Here is a 22612-nt window from a genome sequence, read left to right on the forward strand (position 1 = left end):
CCTCCCCTCTTCTGTGTCTCTTCCTCGTTCCCACCCTCCCTTCCTCTCCCTCATTATGCATAGATAAATGTAATTTGTTTTAAGTACATATACATGAATAAGACTAATTACAATGGACTGAACACATTTATATTAAAAAACAGGTCATAGTGGCAGTCTTCTAAGAACTATAATAGAGTTGACCTGCTCTAATTTTGTCTTTTACATATAAATTAATCCTTTAAAATTCTCCAAGAGGAATTAGTACCTTTATAGTCATGGAAACTGGAAAAGAGCATTTTTAAACTTTTTGAAGGTGACAGTGGCATGTAAAATTAGTACGCTTCATAAAGACATTTGAAGTATTATATATTCCAGAAAGCAAAATATTGCTAAATCCATGAACTTAGGTGTCAGTCTAGTGTTTTTAACCATTACTGGGAAACAGAATTCAACAGCGAGCTTTTGTTCTCTATATTGGTATTCATGTACAAATCACACATGTACATCTGCTACATGTAAGGTGGTTGAAGGCCCTTGAGTCTCTGACTACATGAACTCACTGCATTTTGTTTGAGATTTCATTAAGCATACTAAACATTTCAAGAGAAAGAATTAAATATATTTTCTAGAAATAAAATCTCATAAAAAATAATTTTTATTCCCCAATAATGGTCAATTTTTCTTTTGTCTTGACTTAAACTTTACCAGTGTTTCCCAATACATTCTCATTTCTTATCCTTGTAGACATGAGATGAACCATGACTACTACTACTACTAAGTCACTTCAGTTGTGTCCGACTCTGTGCGACCCCATAGACGGCAGCCCACCAGGCTCCCCCGTCCCTGGGATTCTCCAGGCAAGAACACTGGAGTGGGTTGCCATTTCCTTCTCCAATGCAGGAAAGTGAAAAGTGAAAGTGAAGTCGCTTAGTCGTGTCCGACCCTCAGCGACCCCATGGACTGCAGCCTTCCATGCTCCTCCATCCATGGGATTTTCCAGGCAAGAGTACTGGAGTGGGGTGCCATTGCCTTCTCCGTGAACCATGACAGATACAGTTAATTTTCACTTTGAACTTACTTTGACCAACATACTCAGAAGAATCTGTAACATTGAAGACAACATCCGTATACTAGGTTCATCTTTCTATATAAAACCAAATCATAATGTCAACAAATAATGCCTTAACTATAAGTGCTATTCTTCTTTCTGGAAAATCTGGATAAACTCTTATTAGCCAAGAGTTAAAAGTATTATGCTCAATTCTCTTTCTTAGATCATTTCTAAGACATGCTATCATAAAATGTAGAGAAAAAATAAAAATTGAAAGCTCTGTGAAAACCATGACACCTGCTAGAGAAATTTAATAATTTCACTAGAATTAATACTCCACAAAGGCAGCAACTGGTGCCTTGCTTGTAACCTAAAACAGAGCCTGGTGCATTCCAGGTCACAACAAATATGTATTATATCAATGAACAAAGGGGAGATGATAGTGAATATCCTTGGGTACCAAGGATACCAGGAAACCACTGTTCCTTCAGTGATACACTAGCTCTTGATTAAAGATTAAAATATATTATTTGTTCATTCACTGAGTCAAAAGTATTTACTGAACACATAGAATTTGACAGTTATTAAGGTTTTGTAGATAAACAGGAAAAAGAAAAAGTCTGTTCCTCTACTTAAAAGCTTATCGTCTACAGGAAGAATAAGAAAAAAATCAAGTACAAAAACATATAAATTAATTTATGAATTATGAAATAAGGCCACGATAGACAAAAACAAAAACTGTGGAAAATTCTGAAAGAGACGGGAATACCAGACCACCTGATCTGCCTCTTGAGAAATTTGTATGCAGGTCAGGAAGCAACAGTTAGAACTGGACATGGAACAACAGACTGGTTCCAAAGAGGAAAAGGAGTATGTCAAGGCTGTATATTGTCACCTTGCTTATTTAACTTTTATGCAGAGTACATCACGAGAAATGCTGGACTGGAAGAAACACAAGCTGGAATCAAGATTGGCAGGATAAATATCAGTAACCTCAGATATGCAGATGACACCACCCTTATGGCAGACAGGGAAGAGGAACTCAAAAGCCTCTTGATGAAGGTGAAAGTGGAGAGTGAAAGAGTTGGCTTAAAGCTCAACATTCAGAAAACGAAGATCATGGCATCCGGTCCCATCACTTCATGGGAAATAAATGGGGAAAGAGTGGAAACAGTGTCAGACTTTATTTTTCTGGGCTCCAAAATCACTGCAGATGGTGACTGCAACCATGAAATTAAGACGCTTACTCCTTGGAAGGAAAGTTATGACCAACCTAGATAGCATATTCAAAAGCAGAGACATTACTTTGCCAACAAAGGTTCATCTAATCAAGGCTATGGTTTTTCCTGTGGTCATGTATGGATGTGAGAGTTGGACTGTGAAGAAGGCTGAGTGCCGAAGAATTGATGCTTTTGAACTGTGGTGTTGGAGAAGACTCTTGAGAGTCCCTTGGACTGCAAGGAGACCCAACCAGTCCATTCTAAAGGAGATCAGCCCTGGGATTTCTTTGGAAGGAATGATGCTAAAGCTGAAACTCCAGTACTTTGGCCACCTCATGCGAAGAGTTGACTCATTGGAAAAGACTTATGCTGGGAGGGATTGCGGGCAAGAGGAGAAGGGGACGACAGAGGATGAGATGGCTGGATGGCATCACTGACTCGATGGACGTGAGTCTGAGTGAACTCTGGGAGTTGGTGATGGACAGGGAGGCCTGGCGTGCTGCGATTCATGGGGTCACAGAGAGTCATACACGACTGAGCGACTGATCTGATCTGATCTGAATACTCCATTGTGTATATGTACCACAGCTTTCTTATCCATTCATCTGTTGATGGACATCTATTGCTTCCATGTCCTGGCTATTATAAACAGTGCTGCGATGAACACTGGGGTACACGTGTCTCTTTTAATTCTGGTTTCCTCAGTGTGTATGTCCAGCAGTGGGATTGCTGGGTCATATGGCAGTTCTATTTCCAGGTTTTTAAGGAATCTCCATACTGTTCTCCATAGTGGTTGTACTAGTTTGCAGTCTCACCAACAGTGTAAGAGGGTTCCCTTTTCTCCACACCCTCTCCAGCATTTATTGCTTGTAGACTTTTGGATTGCAGCCATTCTGACTGGCGTGAAATGGTACCTCATTGTGGTTCTGATTTGCATTTCTCTGATAATGAGTGATGTTGAGCATCTTTTCATGTGTTTGTTAGCCATCTGTAACACCAATACAGTATACTAACGCATATATATGGAATTTAGAAAGATGGTAACGATAACCCTGTATGCGAGACAGCAAAAGAGACACAGAAGTATAGAACAGTCTTTTGGACTCTGTGGGAGAGGGTGAGGGTGGGATGATTTGGGAGAATGGCTTTGAAACATGTATAATATCATATGTGAAACGAATCGCCAGACCAGGTTCCATGCATGAATCAGGATGCTCTTGGCTGGTGCACTGGGATGTCCCAGAGGGATGGTATGGGGAGGGAGGTGGGAGGGGGGTTCAGGATGGGGAACACGTGTACACCAATGGTGGATTCATGTTGATGTATGGCAAAACCAATACAATATTGTAAAGTAAAAAAAAAAAAAATATATATATATATATATATGTATATATATTAATGGGAGAATTTTTCAGGTTTTAAAAAAGGTTTCAGAACAGAAATGGTAAATACAACAAATATAGTTTTAGTTGATATTTTTCTGTAACAGAGAAGTGCTTTTTTAAAAATTGAAAATTCAACTGCAAGGATACAAAAAATTGAGTATTTGAAAGACAAAGAAAACACAACAAATTAAATTTTACAATAGGGTTTTTTTGGGTCTTGGAGAAAACAAACACTGCTAAGTCCTTAAAAATAAATTATTGACACTGATCTAACCAAGAATTGTGTTATAGGAGCTTGGTACGAATTGGGACAGAAAAGAAAAAATTCCCAGAGGAGAGGTAGCATATAAACAAATGAACAAATGAAGAACTGTCATTCAAAATAATGTTAAAATTTTAATACTGGGTTGGGTCATTCTGAACAAAATTTTCGCCAACCCAACATTATCAGAAAGCCTCCTAATTTTCTTCTTTAGAGATATTAAATATATCACCAGTGGATACTTAACAATCTCCATTTATTATGACCAGTTCATCTAAACAAAGTGATAACTTATTAGATGTTTGAAAAAATTCCTAGAAATTTATAGTAGGTCTATAATAGTACTGAAGTTAAATTTTATTTTTTAAATGTTGAATTTTGTCAAAGGAGTATCACAAAGAGCCAAATTTTCTTCAGGATAAGCACACAGACTCTTGAATTTGGATATACATAATGGTTTAAATCCTCTTTCCTTTATAGCCTCACTTTGTATTGACCTATTCTGAAGTGAACTCGAAGGAAAGAGAACTTCTAAAAAGATCTCAAGTGTCTATATAGCTTACAAGTGTCATCCTGAATCAGAGCCCAAACATTCTCCATGTCCAGCTCTATCTGTTACATCTTGACCTGCATACAGATTTCTCAGGAGGCAGGTAAGGTGGTCTGGTATTCCCATCTCTTTAAGAATTTTCCAAAGTTTGTTGTAATCCACATAGTCAAAGGCTTTGGCACAGTCAATAAAGAAGAAGTAGATATATTTCTGGAACTCTCTTGCTTTGATGAACCAACAGATGTTGGCAATTTGATCTCTGGTTCCTCTGTCTTTACTAAATCCAGCTTGAACATCTGGAAGTTCACGGTTCACGTACTGTTGAAGCCTGGCTTGGAGAATTTTGAGCACTACTTTGCTAGCGTGTGAGATGAGTGCAACTGTGTGGTAGTTTGAGCATTCTTTGGCATTGTCTTTCTTTGGGATTAGAATGAAAACTGACCTTTTCCAGTCCAATGGCCACTGCTTAGTTTTCCAAGATTGCTAGCATATTGAGTACAGCACTTTAACAACATCATCTTTTAGGATTTGAAATAGCTCTGCTGGAATTCCATCACCTCAACAAGCTTTGTTCGTAGTGATGCTTAAGACCCTCTTGACTTCGCATTGCAGGATGTCTGGTTCTTTTTTTTTTTTTTTACTTTATAAATTTTTAATTTGATAAAATATCAAACAAATAAATTCTGCAAAAGTGGTACAAATATCTACCATTAACCTTTTTTTTTTAATTTTATTTTATTTTTAAACTTTACATAACTATATTAGTTCTAAGTGAGTGATCACACCATCGTGGTTATCTGGGCCATGAACATCTCTTTTACATAGTTCTGTGTATTTTTGCCACCTCTTTTTAATATTTTCTGCTTCTGTTAGGTCCATACCGTTTCTGTCCTTTATTGTGCCCATTTGTGCCTGCAATGTTCCCTTGGTATCTCTAATTTTCTTGAAGAGATCTCTAGTCATTCCCTTCCTATTGTTTTCCTCTTTCTTTGCACTGATCACTGAGGAAGGCTTTCTTATCTCTCCTTGATATTCTTTGGAACTCTGCATTCAAAGGGGTGTATCTTTTCTTTTCTCCTTTGCCTTTCACTTCTCTTCTTTTCACAGCTATTTGTAAGACCTATTTTGCATCTCTTTTTCTTGGGGATGGTCTTGATCAGTGCCTCCTGTATAATGTCACAAACCCCCATCCATAGTTCTTCAGGTACTGTGGGCAAAAATCCCTAGAAGAACTGGAGTAGCCCTCATAGTCAACAAAAGAGTACAAAATTCAGTACTTGGGTGCAATCTCAATGTTTCCAAGGCAAACCATTCAATATCACAGTAACCCAAGTCTATGCCCTGACAAGTAATGCTGAAGAAGCTGAAGTTGAACAGTTCTATGACGACCTACAAGACCTTCTAGAACTAACACCCAAATAAGATGTCCTTTTCATTATAGGGGACTGGAATACAAAAGTAGGAAGTCAAGAAATACATGGAGTAACAGGCAAATTTAGCCTTGGAGTACAGAATGAAGCAGGGCAAAGTCTAATAGAGCTCTGCCAAGAGAACGCACTGGTCACAGCAAAAACCTTCTTCCAACAGCACAAGAGAAGATGCTACACAGGGACATCACCAGATGGCCAATACAGAAATCAGATTGCTTATATTCTTTGCATCCAAAGATAGAGAAGCTCTATACAATCAGCAAAAACAAGACTGGGAGCTGACTGTGGCTCAGATCATGAACTCCTCATTGCCAAATTCATACTTAAATTGAAGAAAGTAGGGAAAACCACTAGACAATTCAGGTAGGACCTAAATCCAAACCCCTTAGGATTTCTGTTCCCCTTCATCCCCTGGGTAAACCGCTTACCCACCCCGGCCATAAAACACTTCCTCCCAAAGCAGCGGAGAAGCCAGGCAGGGTGACGCCCTACACCCAGGGCCCTCATGGGGCAGGCCAGACACGCCTGCGCAGCGGGGAGGTTGGGCTCAGCCAGGCCAGGCAAGTCCCTGTCTGCGTGGGTCTGGGCCCAGGTCGAGACCTTGGGCAGTGCTGGCTTGGGAGGGTGTGGCGGGGGCGGGCAGGCACACTCACAATTTCAGCATCCATTCGCCCTCCATCACCAGCGTCCAGTTGGAAGCTGTCATGGGCCGCACCAGGCTCCGCTCCGGCGTCCGCGCGGCCTGCTCCAGGTCGGCCTCCGCCTCCGCCACCGCCACGATCCAGGCGGCCAGGAGCGCCGCGAACAGCGGGCCGCGGCGCCCGCCCGCCATACCGGGCCGCGGAGCCGGGCTCTTCCCGAAGCTACGGAGAAGGGCGCGCCGGGCTCGCAGACCCGGCCTTCCCAGATGGTGCGCCGAGAGGCCCGCCCGGCCCACAGACCTACCCGGCCCGCTGCGCCGGCGGCGGCCCGCCTCTTACAGGCCTGGGCCACCGAGGCCACGCCCCCTTCCGCCTAGACTCGCCGTTGCCGGGGGCGTCGGTTGCCTTGGCAACGGCCGTCCTTTCTTCCGGACGGACGGCAGTGTTGAAGATAAGCAGTGACCCAATGTTGCATAATCAGAGCCTCACTGGCTACTGCCAAGTAACGGGTTGGCGCATTTGGTTTCTTTCTAAAGAGAAAAGTGGCCAGTAATTAAAATATGCATCCTCTATTCAATGATAGCAAAAATAGCAACAGTGGACTGCAAATAAACTGTTTTACTGTAATGAAAAAGAAGGGATGCGTTGGGCATCCCTTACTGAAAAGGAGAGGAAATTTTAAGTACTTTTTGCATGTGTATAACGAAGTAGCACTGCCTAATAGTAAATAATGAAACCAGACCGTGCAATTTTAATTTTTACAAAAATGAATTTAATTTCACACAAAAAAATATTGTTTAAAGCATGGATGCTAACAGATAAAATGAATCAGTTTATAGGAATAGTGCCAGTTGCAATAAACTGGACCTCGAGTTCCTCTTGGCTACACATTTGTCAGATCTAAAATGAGAGTAACCTTAAATTATTTGCAAATCTCTTTCCAGATACACGTTTGATGCATCTGTACCTTGAGATTACCACACCCAAGAATGTATGACAATTACCATTAGAGGCCGGGTGTGCTTTTACAAAGTGTGGTTTAAAAGAATTTATTACATATGTAAAGCATAGTGTGGTCCACTTATCATGAAAAACAGTCATTTCTGTCCTGGACTTAAAGACAACTATACAACTAAGAGTATTGCAAGGAACATGAGATCAGTATCCAATCTGTACTTACAGGTGAGAAAGAGAAAGGTGAATTTTGCCGGCAGAGACAATCATACCTTAGCTGACATAACAACAACAGCTGAGTTGTTCTGAGTTGTGTCTGACTCTTTGCAACCCAATGAACTGCAGCACGCTAGGCTTCCTGTCCATCACCAATTCCTGAAGCTTGCTCAAACTCATGTCCATCGAGTCAGTGATGCCATCCAACCATCTCATTCCCTGTCATCCCCTTCTCCTGCCTTCAGTCTTTCCCAGCATCAGAATCTTTTCCAATGAGTGAATTCTTCACATTAGGTTGCCAAAGTACTGGAGCTTCAGCTTCAGCATTAGTCCTTCCAATGAATATTCAGGACTGATATCCTTTAGGATGGACTGGTTTGATCTCCTTACAGGGACTCTCAAGAGTCTTCTTCAAAAGCATCCATTCTTCAGTGCTTAGCTTTATTTATAGTCCAACTCTCACATCCATACATTACTAGTGGAAAAACCAAAGCTTTTACTAGATGGACCTTTGTTAGTAAAGTAATGTCTCTTTTTTTAATATGCTGTCTATGTTGGTCATAGCTTTTCTTCCAAGGAGCAAGCATCTTTTAATTTCATGGCTGCAGTCACCATCTGCAGTGATTTTGGAGCCCAAGAAATAAAATCTGTCACTGTTTCTGTTGTTTCCCCATCTGTTTGCCATGAACTGATGGGACCGGATTGCACAATCTTCATTTTTTGAATGTTGAGTTTTAAGCCAGCTTTTTCACTCTCCTCTTTCACTTTTCATCAAGATGCTCTTCAGTTCCTCTTCACTTTCTGCCATAAGGATGGTGTAATGTGCATATCTGAGGTTACTGATATTTCTCCTGGCAATCTTGATTCCAGCTTGTGCTTCATCCAGCCCAGCATTTCTCATGATGTACTCTGCATATAAGTGAAATAAGCAGGGTGACTGATAGGACCCACATGGGGTCTCATTGATAAAATAGCTCATTATGTCAACCTCTCAAACAAAGAATAAATCACAGTGTTCTGTGAGACTGACCAAATTGTCCAAATGGCATCATGTTATTTCGCTGGTGCCTAACTTCTCAAAGCTGCGAGAGGACCAGATTCCAGACCTCTAGCTATGTGACCATCCCTTCAAATAATTTTTCATTGGTGGGGTATAAGAAGGACTCCGTCATAAAGGGAGAACGCTGGTTCTCCTTTAGAGCCAGTCACCCTCTCTTTTCTCTCTAATAAATTTCCTTTTCTTGCCTGACTGCCCGGCTCGCTCTTTTTTTCTCTGCACTCTCCTTACAGCAACAATACAGCCTTGATGTACTTCTTTCTCAATTTGGAACCAGTTCACTGTTCCATGTTTGGTTCTAACTGTTGCTTCTTGACCTGCATACAGATTTTTCAGGAGGCAGGTAAGGCTGTCTGGTATGCCCATCTTTTGAAGAATTTTCTGCAGTTTATTGTAATCCACACAGTCAAAGGCTTTGGCGTAGTCAATAAAGGAGAAGTAGATAGCTTTCTGGAACTCTCTTGCATTTTCAATGATCCAATGGATGTTGGCAATTTAATCTCTGGTTCCTCTGCTTTCTCTAAATCCATCTTGAACATCTGGAAGTTTTTGGTTCACAGACTTTTGAAGCCTCACTTGGAGAATTTTGAGCATTACTTTGCTATCATGTGAGATTGTTGCAGAAACCAGTACTATGAGAAACCAAGCACCACACTTGGAGAGTTGGAGATCTCAGGTTTATTATGCCGGCGGGCCCAGAGGAGTTAACACTCCAAGCTCTGAGCCCCAAACAAAGGAGTTATAAAGTTTTTACACATGAACAGGCATAATTAAGCAGGCTTGTGGGTCTGCAGGGTCTGGGTGATTGCAAAGAGCAGGACAATGGTGAGTGAAATAAGCTCTAGTTCCTTGTATTGTGAGCCCCCATTTTCTGAGACCTATGTGATCCAGACTTTGCAAGGAGCAGGCTGAGTTATAGAGGCAGAAGCAGTGGGAGGTTATGTAAAATTTTAACTTTTCTTCTTTAAGATGCGTGCAATTATGTGGTACTTTGAACATTCTTTGGCATTGCCCTTCTTTGGGATTGGAATGAAAACTGATCTTTTCCAGTCCTGTGGCCACTGCTGAGTTTTCCAAATTTGCTGACATATTGAGTGCAACACTTTCACAGCATTATCTTTTAGGATTTCAAAGAGCTCAATTGGAATTTCATCACCTCCACTAGCTTTGTTCCTAGTGATGTTTCCTAAGGCCCACTTGACTTCAGACTCCAGGATGTCTGGCTTTAGGTAAGCGATCACACCATTGTGGTTATCTGGGTTATTTGGCCTCAGGCCAACAAACAGAGAGGAAACACAGCACCACCCATCAAAGAAATTTGGATTAAAGACTTACTGAGCATGGCCCCACCCATCAGAACAACACCCAGTTTTTCCCCACAGTCAGTCTCTCTCATTAGGAAGCTTCCATAAGCCTCTTATCCTTATTCGTTACAGGGCAGACAGACTGAAAACCTCAATCACAGAGATCTAACCAAACTGATCAAATGTACCACAGCCTTGTCTAACTCAGTGAAACTCTGAGTCATGCTGTGTAGGGCCACGCAACACAGACAGGTCATGGTGGAGATTTCTGACAAAATGTGGTCCACTGGAGAAGGGAATGGCAAACCACTTCAGTATTCTTCCCTTGAGAACCCCATAAACAGTGTGAAAAGGCAAAAAAATAGGACACTGAAAGTTGAATTCCTCAAGTCGGCAAGTGCCAATATGCTACTGGAGAAGGGTGGAGAAATAACTCCAGAAAGAATGAAGAGATGGGGCCAAAGTGAAAACAACACCCAGTTGTGGATGTGACTGGTAATGGAAGTAAAGTCTGATGCTGTAAAGAGCAGTATTGCATAGGAACCTGGAATGTTAGATTCATGGATCAAGGTAAATTAAAAGTGGTCAAGCAGGAGTGGCAAGAGTGAACATCAACATTTTAGGAATCAGTGAACTAAAATGGACTAAAATGGGTGAGTTTAATTCAGATGATATAATTCCATTATATCTACTACTCTGGGCAAGAATTCTTTAGAAGAAATGGAATAGCCATCATAGTCAACAAAAAGTCCTAAATGCAATACTTGGGTGCAATCTCAAAAACGACAGAATGATCTCTGTTCGTTTCCAAGGCAAACCATTCAGTACCACAGTAATCCAAGTCTATGCCCCAACCACAAATGCCAAAGAAGCTGAAGTTGAATGGTTCTGTGAAGACCTATAAGACCTCCTAGAACTAACACCAAAGAAATGATGTCCTTTTCATCATAGGGGACTGGAATGAAAAAGTAGAAAGTCAAGATATCATACCTGAATTAGTTGTTAATTGTAGTTGCTCAATTCTATTTGGAATCAGTCCTTATCCTCAAAATATAGGACCCAAATTTACAAACCATTGTAAATTTGGATGAAGTCCTTGAAATAAATGTTACCAAGAATCAGTTATCTTTTACAGATCAATCCTATAAACTCAGTGGAAAATATTTTGTTTTTAAAAAGAAATAGCATACACAGAAATTCTATTATTCTTTTCAGTGTCCCTTATATATGTAAAGGGCTTCACTGGTGTCTCAGACGGTAAAGAGTCTGCCTGCAGTGCGGGAGACATGGTTCAGTCCCTGGGCTGGGAAGATCCCCTGGATAAGGAAATGGAACCCACTCTGGTATTCTTGCTGGAAAATCCACAAGACAGTGGAGCCTGGCAGGCTATAGTCTGTAGGGTCATAAAGAGTCAGACACGAGTGAGTGATTTCACTTTCTTTCTTTTGTATATGTACATGATTGGCAAAATATTTTTTTTTCTTAAAAATAGAATCTGATATTAGGAAATTACTATTAATTTTGTTGGGTGTAATAGTGTTATGACTATATTTTATCAAGTATTTATTAGTTACAGATAGTAAATTATTTATAAGTAAAATGATATGATGTCTAGAATTCACTTTAAAGTACTGCAGAAATAAAATTTGGGGGGTTGAAAGGAAGATGCATGAAACAAAAGTGGCACCACATTAATCAAAGCTGAATCTAAGTTCGTTTTTGCTATTCTCTCTACCTTTGTGTAGGCTGGAAAATTTGCAAAGTGAAAGAGAGTATCATGGCTGAAGCTGTTTCTTGTTTCTAACACAAATGGCCTTCAGACTAGAGTTAGTAGGAAGGCGTCTAGCAAGAATGTGTGGGCAAGTGAATGTGGTGGGGTGGCATACATGAGGGATGGCACTGGCCTGACCCTTCTTACCTTTGTGACTTGGGGCTAAAATCATTTAACACCAATTTTCTGTTTAAATGCAGGTAATAATAGAGCCTACTGCAGATGGTGGCTGTAAGATTAAATGAGATAAATAAAATGCCAGTGTTCAATCCTTCTTTGCGTTTAAAGCATGGGATCACAGTTTATAGAAGATTGGTACATGGTAATGGGAAAAAGAGTTTTTGTCCCTAGGGTAGTTTCCAATGATGGCACTATGAGGCAGCTATGGTTATACAAAAGTGCATGGTTCCTAATAGGAAAAGAAAGTGAGGTAACAAATAGTCCAATGGTAGAAAGTTCAAATACATGGTAATGAACAAAGACGTTGGTAAAAGGTAAAATTGGTAGTATAGGGCTTAATATTATGAAGATAATCAACGAGGGTTGAGGAGATTGTATTTAGGTTGTAAACTCTGTAATAATAGGGCATAGAAGTAACGCACAATGGTTTTCATAAGAGGATGGGGAAACTGGTATGGAAATATTAAATAAGCTACACAGTGCTGTAAAAATTAGTCCATAAAGTAATAATAGCACAGGAATTGAATTACACAAACAGATTTGCTAAATGTCTTATAGGAACAAGAGGGAGAATTATTAAATAGGACACTTCCTAGAACAGATGGTAGAAGAAGCCATAGATGATTCAAATAAGCTGAGTTGTCCCAAGCTAGTGACTAGAAATGAACCCATAAGGAGCCTTGATAGGCCTCTAAGAAACAGCAACTCCTGGATGACCTCTTGGGAAAATCAATTAATTTTTTTCAGAACTAATAAGTGAGTTCAGTGAAAGCTGCATACAATAGAAATAGACACAGATCAATTCTCTTCTTCTATACCAGTAAGAATTAGTTTTAAAATGTAATATGGACAAACATCTCATCAACAAAATCTATAAAACTACCTAAAGAGAGAGGGAGAGAAACATGCAAGACATATGAAGAAAGCTAGAGGATTTTGTATGGTTATGTCAATTTTCCCAAATTAATCTATAAATCCAATGCAATAGGATTCAAAATGCAACCAAGTTCTTTTACATAGCATTCTAAAAATTTATTTTAAAAAGCTAATGCTTAAGTCAAGCTAACAGAATTTAAAAAACAAAACAAAACAGTGATGTAGGTCTTGCCTGAGTATTAAATCTGCTATAAAGTTACAGTAAAGCAGGGAGGTTTGTATAAGAACAAGCAAATAGATAGATGGATCAGAGTAAAGACTCAAGAAATGAAACTATGTGTATATGGATATTTATATATGTTAAAGGTGGTATAGTTAACAAGATAAGGTAGACTTAGGTTGCATTAACAAATAACAAACTTCCCAAATTTCGAAGGTTTGACTCAGAAAGCTCCTTTCTATGTCATGTAAAACCCACTTCTGTCTAAGAGACTCTGGGGAAACTGAACATTACGCAGGCTCTACACAATTCAGGCTGCTTCACTCTCACAACTCTGCCATCTCAATGCAAGGCCTTCTCCGTGATTACATCAGGGAAAGGGAAAAGAAAAGGGCTGCAAGGGGCTTCTGGCTTCCTTAGTCCAGAAGTAGCACATCCTGGTTCAGCTCATGATTCACTGGCCAGAATTAATTATGACTGCCTCACTTGTAGGATGGGCTTCCCAGGTGGTGCTAGTGGTAAAGAACCTGCCTGCCAATGCAAGACATGTAAGAAACTGCAAGTTTGATCGTTGGGTCAGGAAGATGCCCTTGAGGAGGGCATGGTAACCCATTCCAGTATTCTTGCCTGGGGAACCCCATGGACAGAGGAGCCTTGTGGGCTACAGTCCCTAGGGTCACATAGAGTCAGACATGACTGAAGCATCTCAGCATGCACTTATACTAAGGGTGGTCATGCATGAGAGCTTGAATATTGATGCACACTAATATCCAGAAATGGCATCTCAAATCCGTAGGAGCAATTTGATGAATCCACAATAATGTTAAGACAATTTCCTCTCCTTCGAGAAAAAAATAAATACCTCTGACTCAATCTATATACCAAAATAATCTTCAGATCCACTAGTTAAAAAAGCCATAGTAAATGCTCTTGGAAAAGTTTTGGGATGATACTTTTATGATCATCTGATGGGGAAAGCCTTCCTGAGTAACAAAAGAAACACTAAATCCATAAAGGGATTCTGGTAAATTTGCTACCCAGTTAGACAATTTTAAGTAAAGCCAAACTGTAAAATGACCTGAAATATTTACAACACATAAAGGTTTAGTATCCCTGAAATTCAAGAAATTCTACAAATAATTAAGAAAAAGATATATAGCCTAATAAGGAAAACAGAAAAGAATATAAATACAGAGAAGAAATCCAAATGCCAGATGAATATGAAAAACCATAGATACGCACTGCAGGTCAGAAAAAGGACATTTTATAGTGGCAAATGCAGTTTATTTATGATTCCCCGTGATTTCCCTTGGAGTACAAACTGCTGTGATGAAGACCAGCCACCCCAAAATTATGAAAATTCTTCAGTGAACTCTAAATACAATAGCTCCCTTTCTATAACTACTTATCCCCTCACTGTTTGACTATATTCTCTGATTACATGATATTTGGGAACCTGGCAAGCATGTCAGTTTTAAAGTAGGGTTAAGTGGAAACTGGAAATGAGGGGGCATAAATTTTATTCAAAGCAATTGTGTGCTACAAATCTGGCAAATTGTACATGAAAAGAAAAAACAAAACTGTCATGAATCAAGTTTAGATATCATGTGTGATGTTAGGTAGTCTCTAATAATAATCAGGCCCTAGATATTGGAGTAAACCAGCTGATGTCTTCATTTCAGTCAACAAATTTTGTGGAGCATGTATTGTGTGTAGGCTTTGTGCTAGGTTCCATGAGATCAGTAAAAGTGTGTCTCCACTCTTAAGGAGCGAGGTATTAATAACATTAAATAGTAATGATTGAAATAATGCTCAGAAAACATTAAATATTCAACAGTCTAGAGCATTTTGGGTATATCGTTCCTTTTCTCCTTTGCCTTTAGCGTCTCCTCTTTTCTCAGCTATTTGTAAGGCCTCTTCAGACAACCATTTTGCCTTTTTGCATTTCTTTTTCTTGAAGACGGTCTTGATCACTGCCTCCTGTACAATGTCACAAACCTTCATACATAGTTCTTCAGGTACTCTGTCTATCAGATCTAATGCCTTGAATCTATTTGTCACTTCCACTGTATAATCATAAAGGATTTGATTTAGGTCATACCTAGTGGCCTAGTGGTTTCCCTACTTTCTTCAATTTAAGTCTGAATTTGGCAATAAGGAGTTCATGATCTGGAGGCGGTCCTAAGATGGCAGAGAAATAGGATGGGGAGACCACTTTCTCCCCCACAAATTCATCGAAAGAACATTTGAACACTGAGCAAATTCCACAAAACAACCTCTGAATGCTGGCAGAGGACAGCAGGCACCCAGAAAGGCAGCCCATTGTCTTCAAAAGGATGTAGGACAAAATATAAAAGATAAAAAGAGAGACAAAAGAGGTAGGGATGGAGATCTGTCTCGGGAAGGGAGCCTTAAAAGAGAAGTTTCCAAACACCAGGAAACACTCTCACCAGCGGGTCTGTGGGGAGTTTTGGAATCTCAGAGGGCAACATAACCGGGAGGAAAAATAAATAAATAAAACCCACAGATTACGTGCCTAACAGCAACTCCCAGTGCTCGGAGCCACCACCAGCAAGTGGGGACTGAACGGGGAGGCGTGAGCTGTATTGCTTAGGATAAGGACTGGGCCCAAATGCCCGGAGAGCAATCTGAGGGAACTAATGTGAAATAGCAACCCAAATTGTGGGATAGCCAGAGAGAGAAAGGAGTTCATGATCTGAGCCACTGTCAGCTCCCAGTCTTGTTTTTGCTGACTCAATATAAACTTTTCCATCTTCAGATGCAAATATAATCAATCTGATTTTGATATTGACCATCTGGTGACATCCATGTGTAAAGTCATCTCTTTTGTTGCTGGAAGAGGGTGTTTGCTATGACCAGTGCCTTCTCTTGACAAAACTCTGTTAGCCTTTGCGTTGCTTCATTTTGTTCTCCAAGACCAAACTTGCCTGTTACTCCAGGTATCACTTGACTTCCTACTTTTGCATTCCAGTCCCCTATGATGAAAAGGACATCCTTTGGGGGTATTAGTTCTAGAAGGGCTTGTAGGTTATCATAGAACCTTTCAACTTCAGCTTCTTCAGCATTAGTGGTTGGAGCATAGACTTGGATTACTATGATAGTGAATTACCTTGTGATTTACCTTGGAAATGAAGAGAGATCATTCTGTAGTTTTTGAGGTTGCACCCAAACACTGCATTTCGGACTCTTTTGTTGACTATGAGGACTACTCCATTTCTTCTAAGGGATTCTTGCCCATAGTAATAGATATAATGATCATCTGAAATAAATTTGCCCATTCCAGTCCATTTTAGTTCACTGATTCCTAAAATGTTGATGTTCACTCTTGCCATCTTCTGACTGACCACGTCCAATTTACCTTGATCCATGGACTTAACATTCCAGGTTCCTATGCAATACTGCTCTTTGCAGCATCAGACTTTACTTCCATCACCAGTCAGATCTACAACTGGGTGTTGTTTTCACTTTGATTCCATCTCTTCATTCTTTCTGGAGTTATTTCTCCACCCTTCTCCAGTAGCATATTGGCACTTGCTGACTTGGGGAGCTCATCTTTCAGTGTCATATCTTCTTGCCTTTTCATACTGTTTCTGGGGTTCTTAAGGCAAGAATACTGAAGTGGTTTGCCATTCCCTTCTCCAGTGGACCACATTTTGTCAGAACTCTCCACCATGACCCATCTGTACTGGGTGGCCCTACCTGGCATGACTCATAGTTTCATTGAGTTAGAGAAGTCTGTGATCCATGTGATGAGTTTGGTTAGTTTTCTGTGATTGTGGTTTTCATTCTGTCTGCCCTCTGATGTATAAGGACAAGAGGCTTATGGAAGCTTTCTGATGAGAGAGACTGATTGTAGGGGTCTTGTTCTGACGGGCGATGTCATGCTCAGTAAATCTTCAATCCAATATTCTGTTGATGGGAGTGGGGGGAGTACTGTGTTCCTCTCTGTTGTTTGTCCTGAGGCTTAACTATGGTAGGGTTAATGTCAGTAATGGTGACCTCCTTCAAATGGACTTATCCATGCACTGTTGTATTCAGTGCCCCTGACCCCACAGGAGGCCACAGTTGACCCACACCTCCACTGGAGACTCCTGGAGTCTGACTCACAGGCAAGTCTGGCTCAATCTCTTGTGGGGACACTGCTCCTTTCTCCCAGGTCCTGGTGCACACAAGATTTTCTTTGTGCCCTCCAAGAGTCTGTTTCCCAGTCCTGTCCAAATTATGTAATCAAATCCTACTGGCTTCCAAAGTCGAATCCCTGGAGGTTCTCAGTACCTTTGCTGGATCCCCGGGTTTGGAAATCTGTTGTGGGGCCTAGAAATTTCTGAACAGTGTGAGAATTTCTTAGGTATAATTGTTCAGCAGTTAATGGGTCATCTGCTTAGCAGCTCTGTGGAGGGGCTAATGACTACCTCCTGCAAGATGGTTTATGCCACACTCTGCGTGTACCAGGTCTGCTACAGCCAGAGGCTCTGTCCCTGTGGCAGACCACTGCTGATCCATGCCTCTGCGGGAGACATTCAAACACTCAAAGGCAGGTCTGGCTCAGTCTCTGTGGGTTCTCTGGGTCCTGGTGCACACAAGGTTTTGTTTAAGCCCTCTGAGCATCTCTGGAGGGAATGGGGTTTGATCCAAAAGTGATTTTGCCCCTCCTACTATCTTGTTGGGGCTTCTCCTTTGCCTTTGGACATGAGGTATCTTTATTTGGTGGGACCCAACTTTCTCCTGTCAATAGTTTTTCAGCAGAGAGCTGCAATTTTGGAGTTCTCCCAAGAGGAGATGAGTGCAAGTCCTTCTACTCAGAAATGGCTTTGACCTAAAAGAAGCAGAAGATAGTAAGAGGGGCAAGAATAAACAGACGAACTATACAAAAAAAGATCTTATCAGTTCAGTCACTCAGTTGTGTCTGACTCTTTGCAACCATATGGGCTGCAGCAAACCAGGCTTCCCTGTTTATCACCAATCCAAAGAGCTTACTCAAACTCATGTCCATTGAGTCAGTGATGCCATCCAATGATCTCATCCTCTACTAACCAACCTTCTCCTCCTGCCTTCAGTCTTTCCCAGCATCAGTGTCTTTTTCAATGAGTCAGTTCTTCATATCAGGTGGCCAAATTATTGGAGCTTCAGCTTCAGCATCAGTCCCTCCAATGAATATTTCAGACTGATTTCCCTTAGGGTTGACTGGTTGGATCTCCTTGCAGTCCAAGGGGCTCTCAAGAGTCTTCTCCAACACCACAGGTCAAAAGTATCAATTCTTCAGAGCTCAGCTTTCTTTATAGTCCAACTCTCACATCCATACATGACTACTGGAAAAACCATGGCTTTGACTAGATAGACATTTGTTGGCAAAGCAATGTCTCTGTTTTTTAATATGCTGTCTAAGTCGATCATAGCTTTTCATCCAAGGAGCAAGCATCTTTTCATTTCATGGCTGCAGTCACCATCTGCAATGATTATGGATCCCAAGAAATAAAAGCTGTCACAGTTTCCATTGTTTCCCCATCTATTTGCCGTGAAGTGATGGGGCCAGATGCCATGATCTTTGTTTTTTAAATTTTGAGTTTTAAGCCAGGTTTTTTACTCTCCTCTCTAATGACCCAGGTAACCATGATGATGTGATCCCTCTCCTAGAGCCAAGGGGACATTTCATGCATAAATGAATACAATAAAGGGCAGAAATTGTATGGACTTAACAGAAGCAGAAAATATTAAGAAGAGGTGGCAAGTATATGCAGAAGAACTATACAAAAAAGATCTTCATGACCCAGATAATCATGATGGTGTGATCACTCACCTAGAGCTGGACATCCTGGAATGCAAAGTCAAGTGGGCCTTAGGAAGCATCACTACGAACAAAGCTAGTGGAGGTGATGGAATTTCAGTTGAGCTATTTCAAATCCTAAAAGATGATGCTGTGAAAGTGCTGCACTCAATATGCCAGCAAATTTGGAAAACTCATCAGTGGCCACATGACTGGAAAAGGTCAGTTTTCATTCCAATCCCAAAGAAAGACAATGCCAAAGAATGTTCAAACTACCACACAAATGTACTCATCTCACATGCTAGCAAAGTAATGTTCAAAATCCTCCAAACCAGGCTTCAACAGTATGTGAGCCAAGAACTTCCAGATGTTCAAGCTGGACTTAGAAAAGGCAGAGGAACCAGCGATCAAACTGCCAACACCCATTGGGTCATCGAAAATGCAAGGGAGTTCCAGAAAAACACCTACTTCTGCTTATTGAACAAGCCAAAGCTTTTGACTGTCTAGATCACAACAAACTGGAAAATTCTTAAAGAGATGGGAATACCAGACCACCTTACCTGCCTCCTGAGAAATCTGTATGGAGGTCAAGATGCAGCAGTTAGAACCAGACATGGAACAATGAACTGGTTCCAAATTGAGAAAGGAGTACATCAAGGCTGTATATTGCCACCTTGCTTTTTAAATTCTATGCAGAACACATCATGCGAACTGCCAGGCTGGATGAAGCACAAACTGGAATCAAGATTGCCAGGAGAAATATCAATAACCTAAAATGTACAGATGACACCACCTTATGGCAGAAAGCAAAGAGGAACTGAAAAGCATCTTGATGAAATTGAAAGAAGAGAGTGAGAAAGCTGGCTTAAAACTCAACATTCAAGAAACGAACATCATATCATCTTCTCCCATCACTTCATGGCAAATAGATGCAGAAACAATGGAAACAGTGAAAGATTTTATTTTGGGGGGCTCCAAAATCACTGTAGATGGTGATTGCAGCCAGGAAATGAAAAGACTCTTGCTCCTTGGAGGAAAAGCTATGACCAACCTAGACAGCATATTAAAAAGCAAAGCTGTTACTTTGCCAACAAACGTCTGTCTAGTCAAAGCTATGGTTTTTCCAGTAGTCATGAATGCATGTAAGAGTTGGACCATAAAGAAGGCTGAGTGCCAAAGAATTGGTGCTTTTAAACTCTGTTGTTGGAGAAGACACTTAAAAGTCCCTTTCGCTGCAAGGACATCCAACCAATCAATCCTAAAGGAAATCAGTCCTGAATATTCATTGTGAGGACTGATGCTGAAGCTGAACCTCCAATACTTTGGCCACCTCATGCGAATAACTGACTCATTGGAAAAGACCCTGATGCTGGGAAAGATTGAAGGCAGGAAGAGAAGGGGATGATAGAGGATGAGATGGTTTGATGTCATCACCAACCTGATTAACATGAGTTTGAGCAAACTCTGGAAATTGGTGATAGACAGGGAAACCGGGGGTGCTGCAGTCCATGGGATCACAAAGAGTCAGACATGACTGAGCGGCTGAACTGAACTGAATTGGGAGCATTTTGTAATAGGAAGACTTAAGAATATGCCATATTGCACTTTAGAGCTACTCGGATATGGAGACAGGGAACAGATAAAGAAAAGAAACAGAAAATTCCAGATGGAGATAATGCCCTGATAATAAGAAACTATTAAAACCTCCAAACTCTCAAACTTAAAGAGAAAAGCTAAAAATCTAAGCCATGTTTATTGTGAACAAATATCTGTTGTCTTTTGTATTTGAAACCTGGGATATCAGGAACTAATTGTATGCATGCACTTAACACATTTAGTCAAGATATGTTTTTATTCTGAAGAAGAAATTGGAAAGCAGCAAAGATGTCCTTTGAGTTTATTGTTTGGCTCCAAGGCAAGAAAACCTGCTAATTAAATCATCGGTTCTTGGTATCGATACAAGAATTCACTTTACAGATCTCATTTTGGTAATATTTTTGATATTTGAACCAGATATTTCCCAAAGACTTAATTAATGTATTTAGACAGTGTTTCCTTTTGTTTTGTTTACATTTCAGTGAAGGTAAAGAGACAACTGTTCACCAGTTAATAAACTTTATATTCCTAAGCATAATTTTTACCCTTATTTCAAACTCCTCTCCCTCTGTCATTATGCACAATTTCAAAATCCAAAATTAGAAACAGACAGGGACTGTCCTGGTCATCTAGAGTCCAGGTTCAGTCCCTGGTCAGGGAAAGAGATCCCACGTGCCACAACTAAGATCAGGCACAGCTAAATAAATTACTAAATATTTTTTAAAATTAAATACAGATAGGCATTAACATATTTGATAATGCAGGCCAGGTGTTGAATGTTTTGCTTTTTACCTAACAAAATAATCTAGGATATTTGAAAGATGATAGTGAAAGTCACTCAGTCGTGTCTGACTCTTTGCAACCCCGTGGAATATATAAACCATGGAATTCTCCAGGCCAGAATACTGGAGTGGATAGCCTTTCCCTTCTCCAGGGGAACTTTCTGACCCAGGAATTGAACTTGGGTGTCCTGCACTGCAGGCAGATTCTCTACCAACTGAGCTATCAGGGTAGCCCCTAGGATATTTACTAGGCAGTAATTTATATGTTACTGATAAGAGCTGAGAAAACAGGGTACATTCTATAGGAGAAAATACAACTAAAATTTGACTGAAGCAAAAGTTCACATTTCACAAAAATTACTAGTAGTACCACTAAAGCATTAGCATAAAGAAAGAAAGTGAAGTTGTTCAGTCATGTCTCTTTCTGACCCCATGGACTGTAGCCTTCCAGGCTTCACCATCCATGGAATTTTCCAGGCAAGGATACTGGAGAGGGTTGCCATTTCCTTCTTCAAGGGATCTTCCCAACCCAGGGACCACATTGCAGGCAGACTCTTTGCCATCTGAGCCACCAGGGAAGCACAAAAAAGACCTTAATGACCCAGATAACCACTGTGGTGTGATCACTCACCTAGCGCCAGACATCCTGGAATGCGAAGTCAAGCAGGCCTTGGGAAGCATCACTATGAACAAAGCTAGTGGAGGTGATGGAATTTCAGCTGAGCTAGTTCAAATCCTAAAAGACAATGCTGTACTAGTGCTGCACTCAATATGCCAGCAAATTTGGAAAACTCACCAGTGGCCACACGACTGGAAAAGGTCAGTTTTCATTCCAATCCCAAATAAGAGCAATGCCAAAGAATGTTCTGAGTACCACAGAATTGCACTCATCTCACACACTAGCAAAGTAATGCTCAAAATTCTCCAAGCCAGCCTTCAACACTATGTGAACCTTGAACTTCCAGATGTTCAAGCTGGATTTAGAAAAGGCAGAGGAACCAGAGATCAAATTGCCAACATCCAATGGATCATCAAAAAACCAAGAGTGTTCCAGAAAAGCATCTACTCCTGCTTTTTTGACTATGTCAAATCCTTTGACTGTGTAGATCACAACAAACTGTGGAAAATTCTTAAAGAGATGGGAAAACCAGACCTCCTTACCTGTCTTCTGAGAAATCTGTATGCAGGTCAAGAAGCAACAGTTAAATCCAGAAATGGAACAACAGACTGGTTCCCAATTAGGAAAGGAGTATGTCAAGGCTGTATATTGTCACCCTGCTTATTTAACTTATATGCAGAGTACATCATGCAAAATGCCAGGCTGGATGAAACACAAGCTGGAATCAAGGT

General features: G+C 40.6%; 1 protein-coding gene across 1 annotated transcript in view; it reads right to left on the reverse strand.

Annotated features, from left to right (window-relative positions):
* Window positions 1–6872, reverse strand: part of TMX4 (thioredoxin related transmembrane protein 4) — a 55207-nt gene extending 48335 nt beyond the window's left edge. The window contains exon 1 of the mRNA XM_055543367.1: window positions 6534–6872. Within this exon, the coding sequence (XP_055399342.1) occupies window positions 6534–6712 (179 nt within the window). The 5' untranslated portion in view covers window positions 6713–6872. The remainder of the gene's footprint in view (window positions 1–6533) is intronic.
* Between the last annotated feature and the right edge of the window lie 15740 nt (window positions 6873–22612).

This window comes from Bubalus kerabau, chromosome 13, assembly GCF_029407905.1.
Source record: "Bubalus kerabau isolate K-KA32 ecotype Philippines breed swamp buffalo chromosome 13, PCC_UOA_SB_1v2, whole genome shotgun sequence".
Lineage (NCBI taxonomy): Eukaryota > Metazoa > Chordata > Mammalia > Artiodactyla > Bovidae > Bubalus > Bubalus kerabau.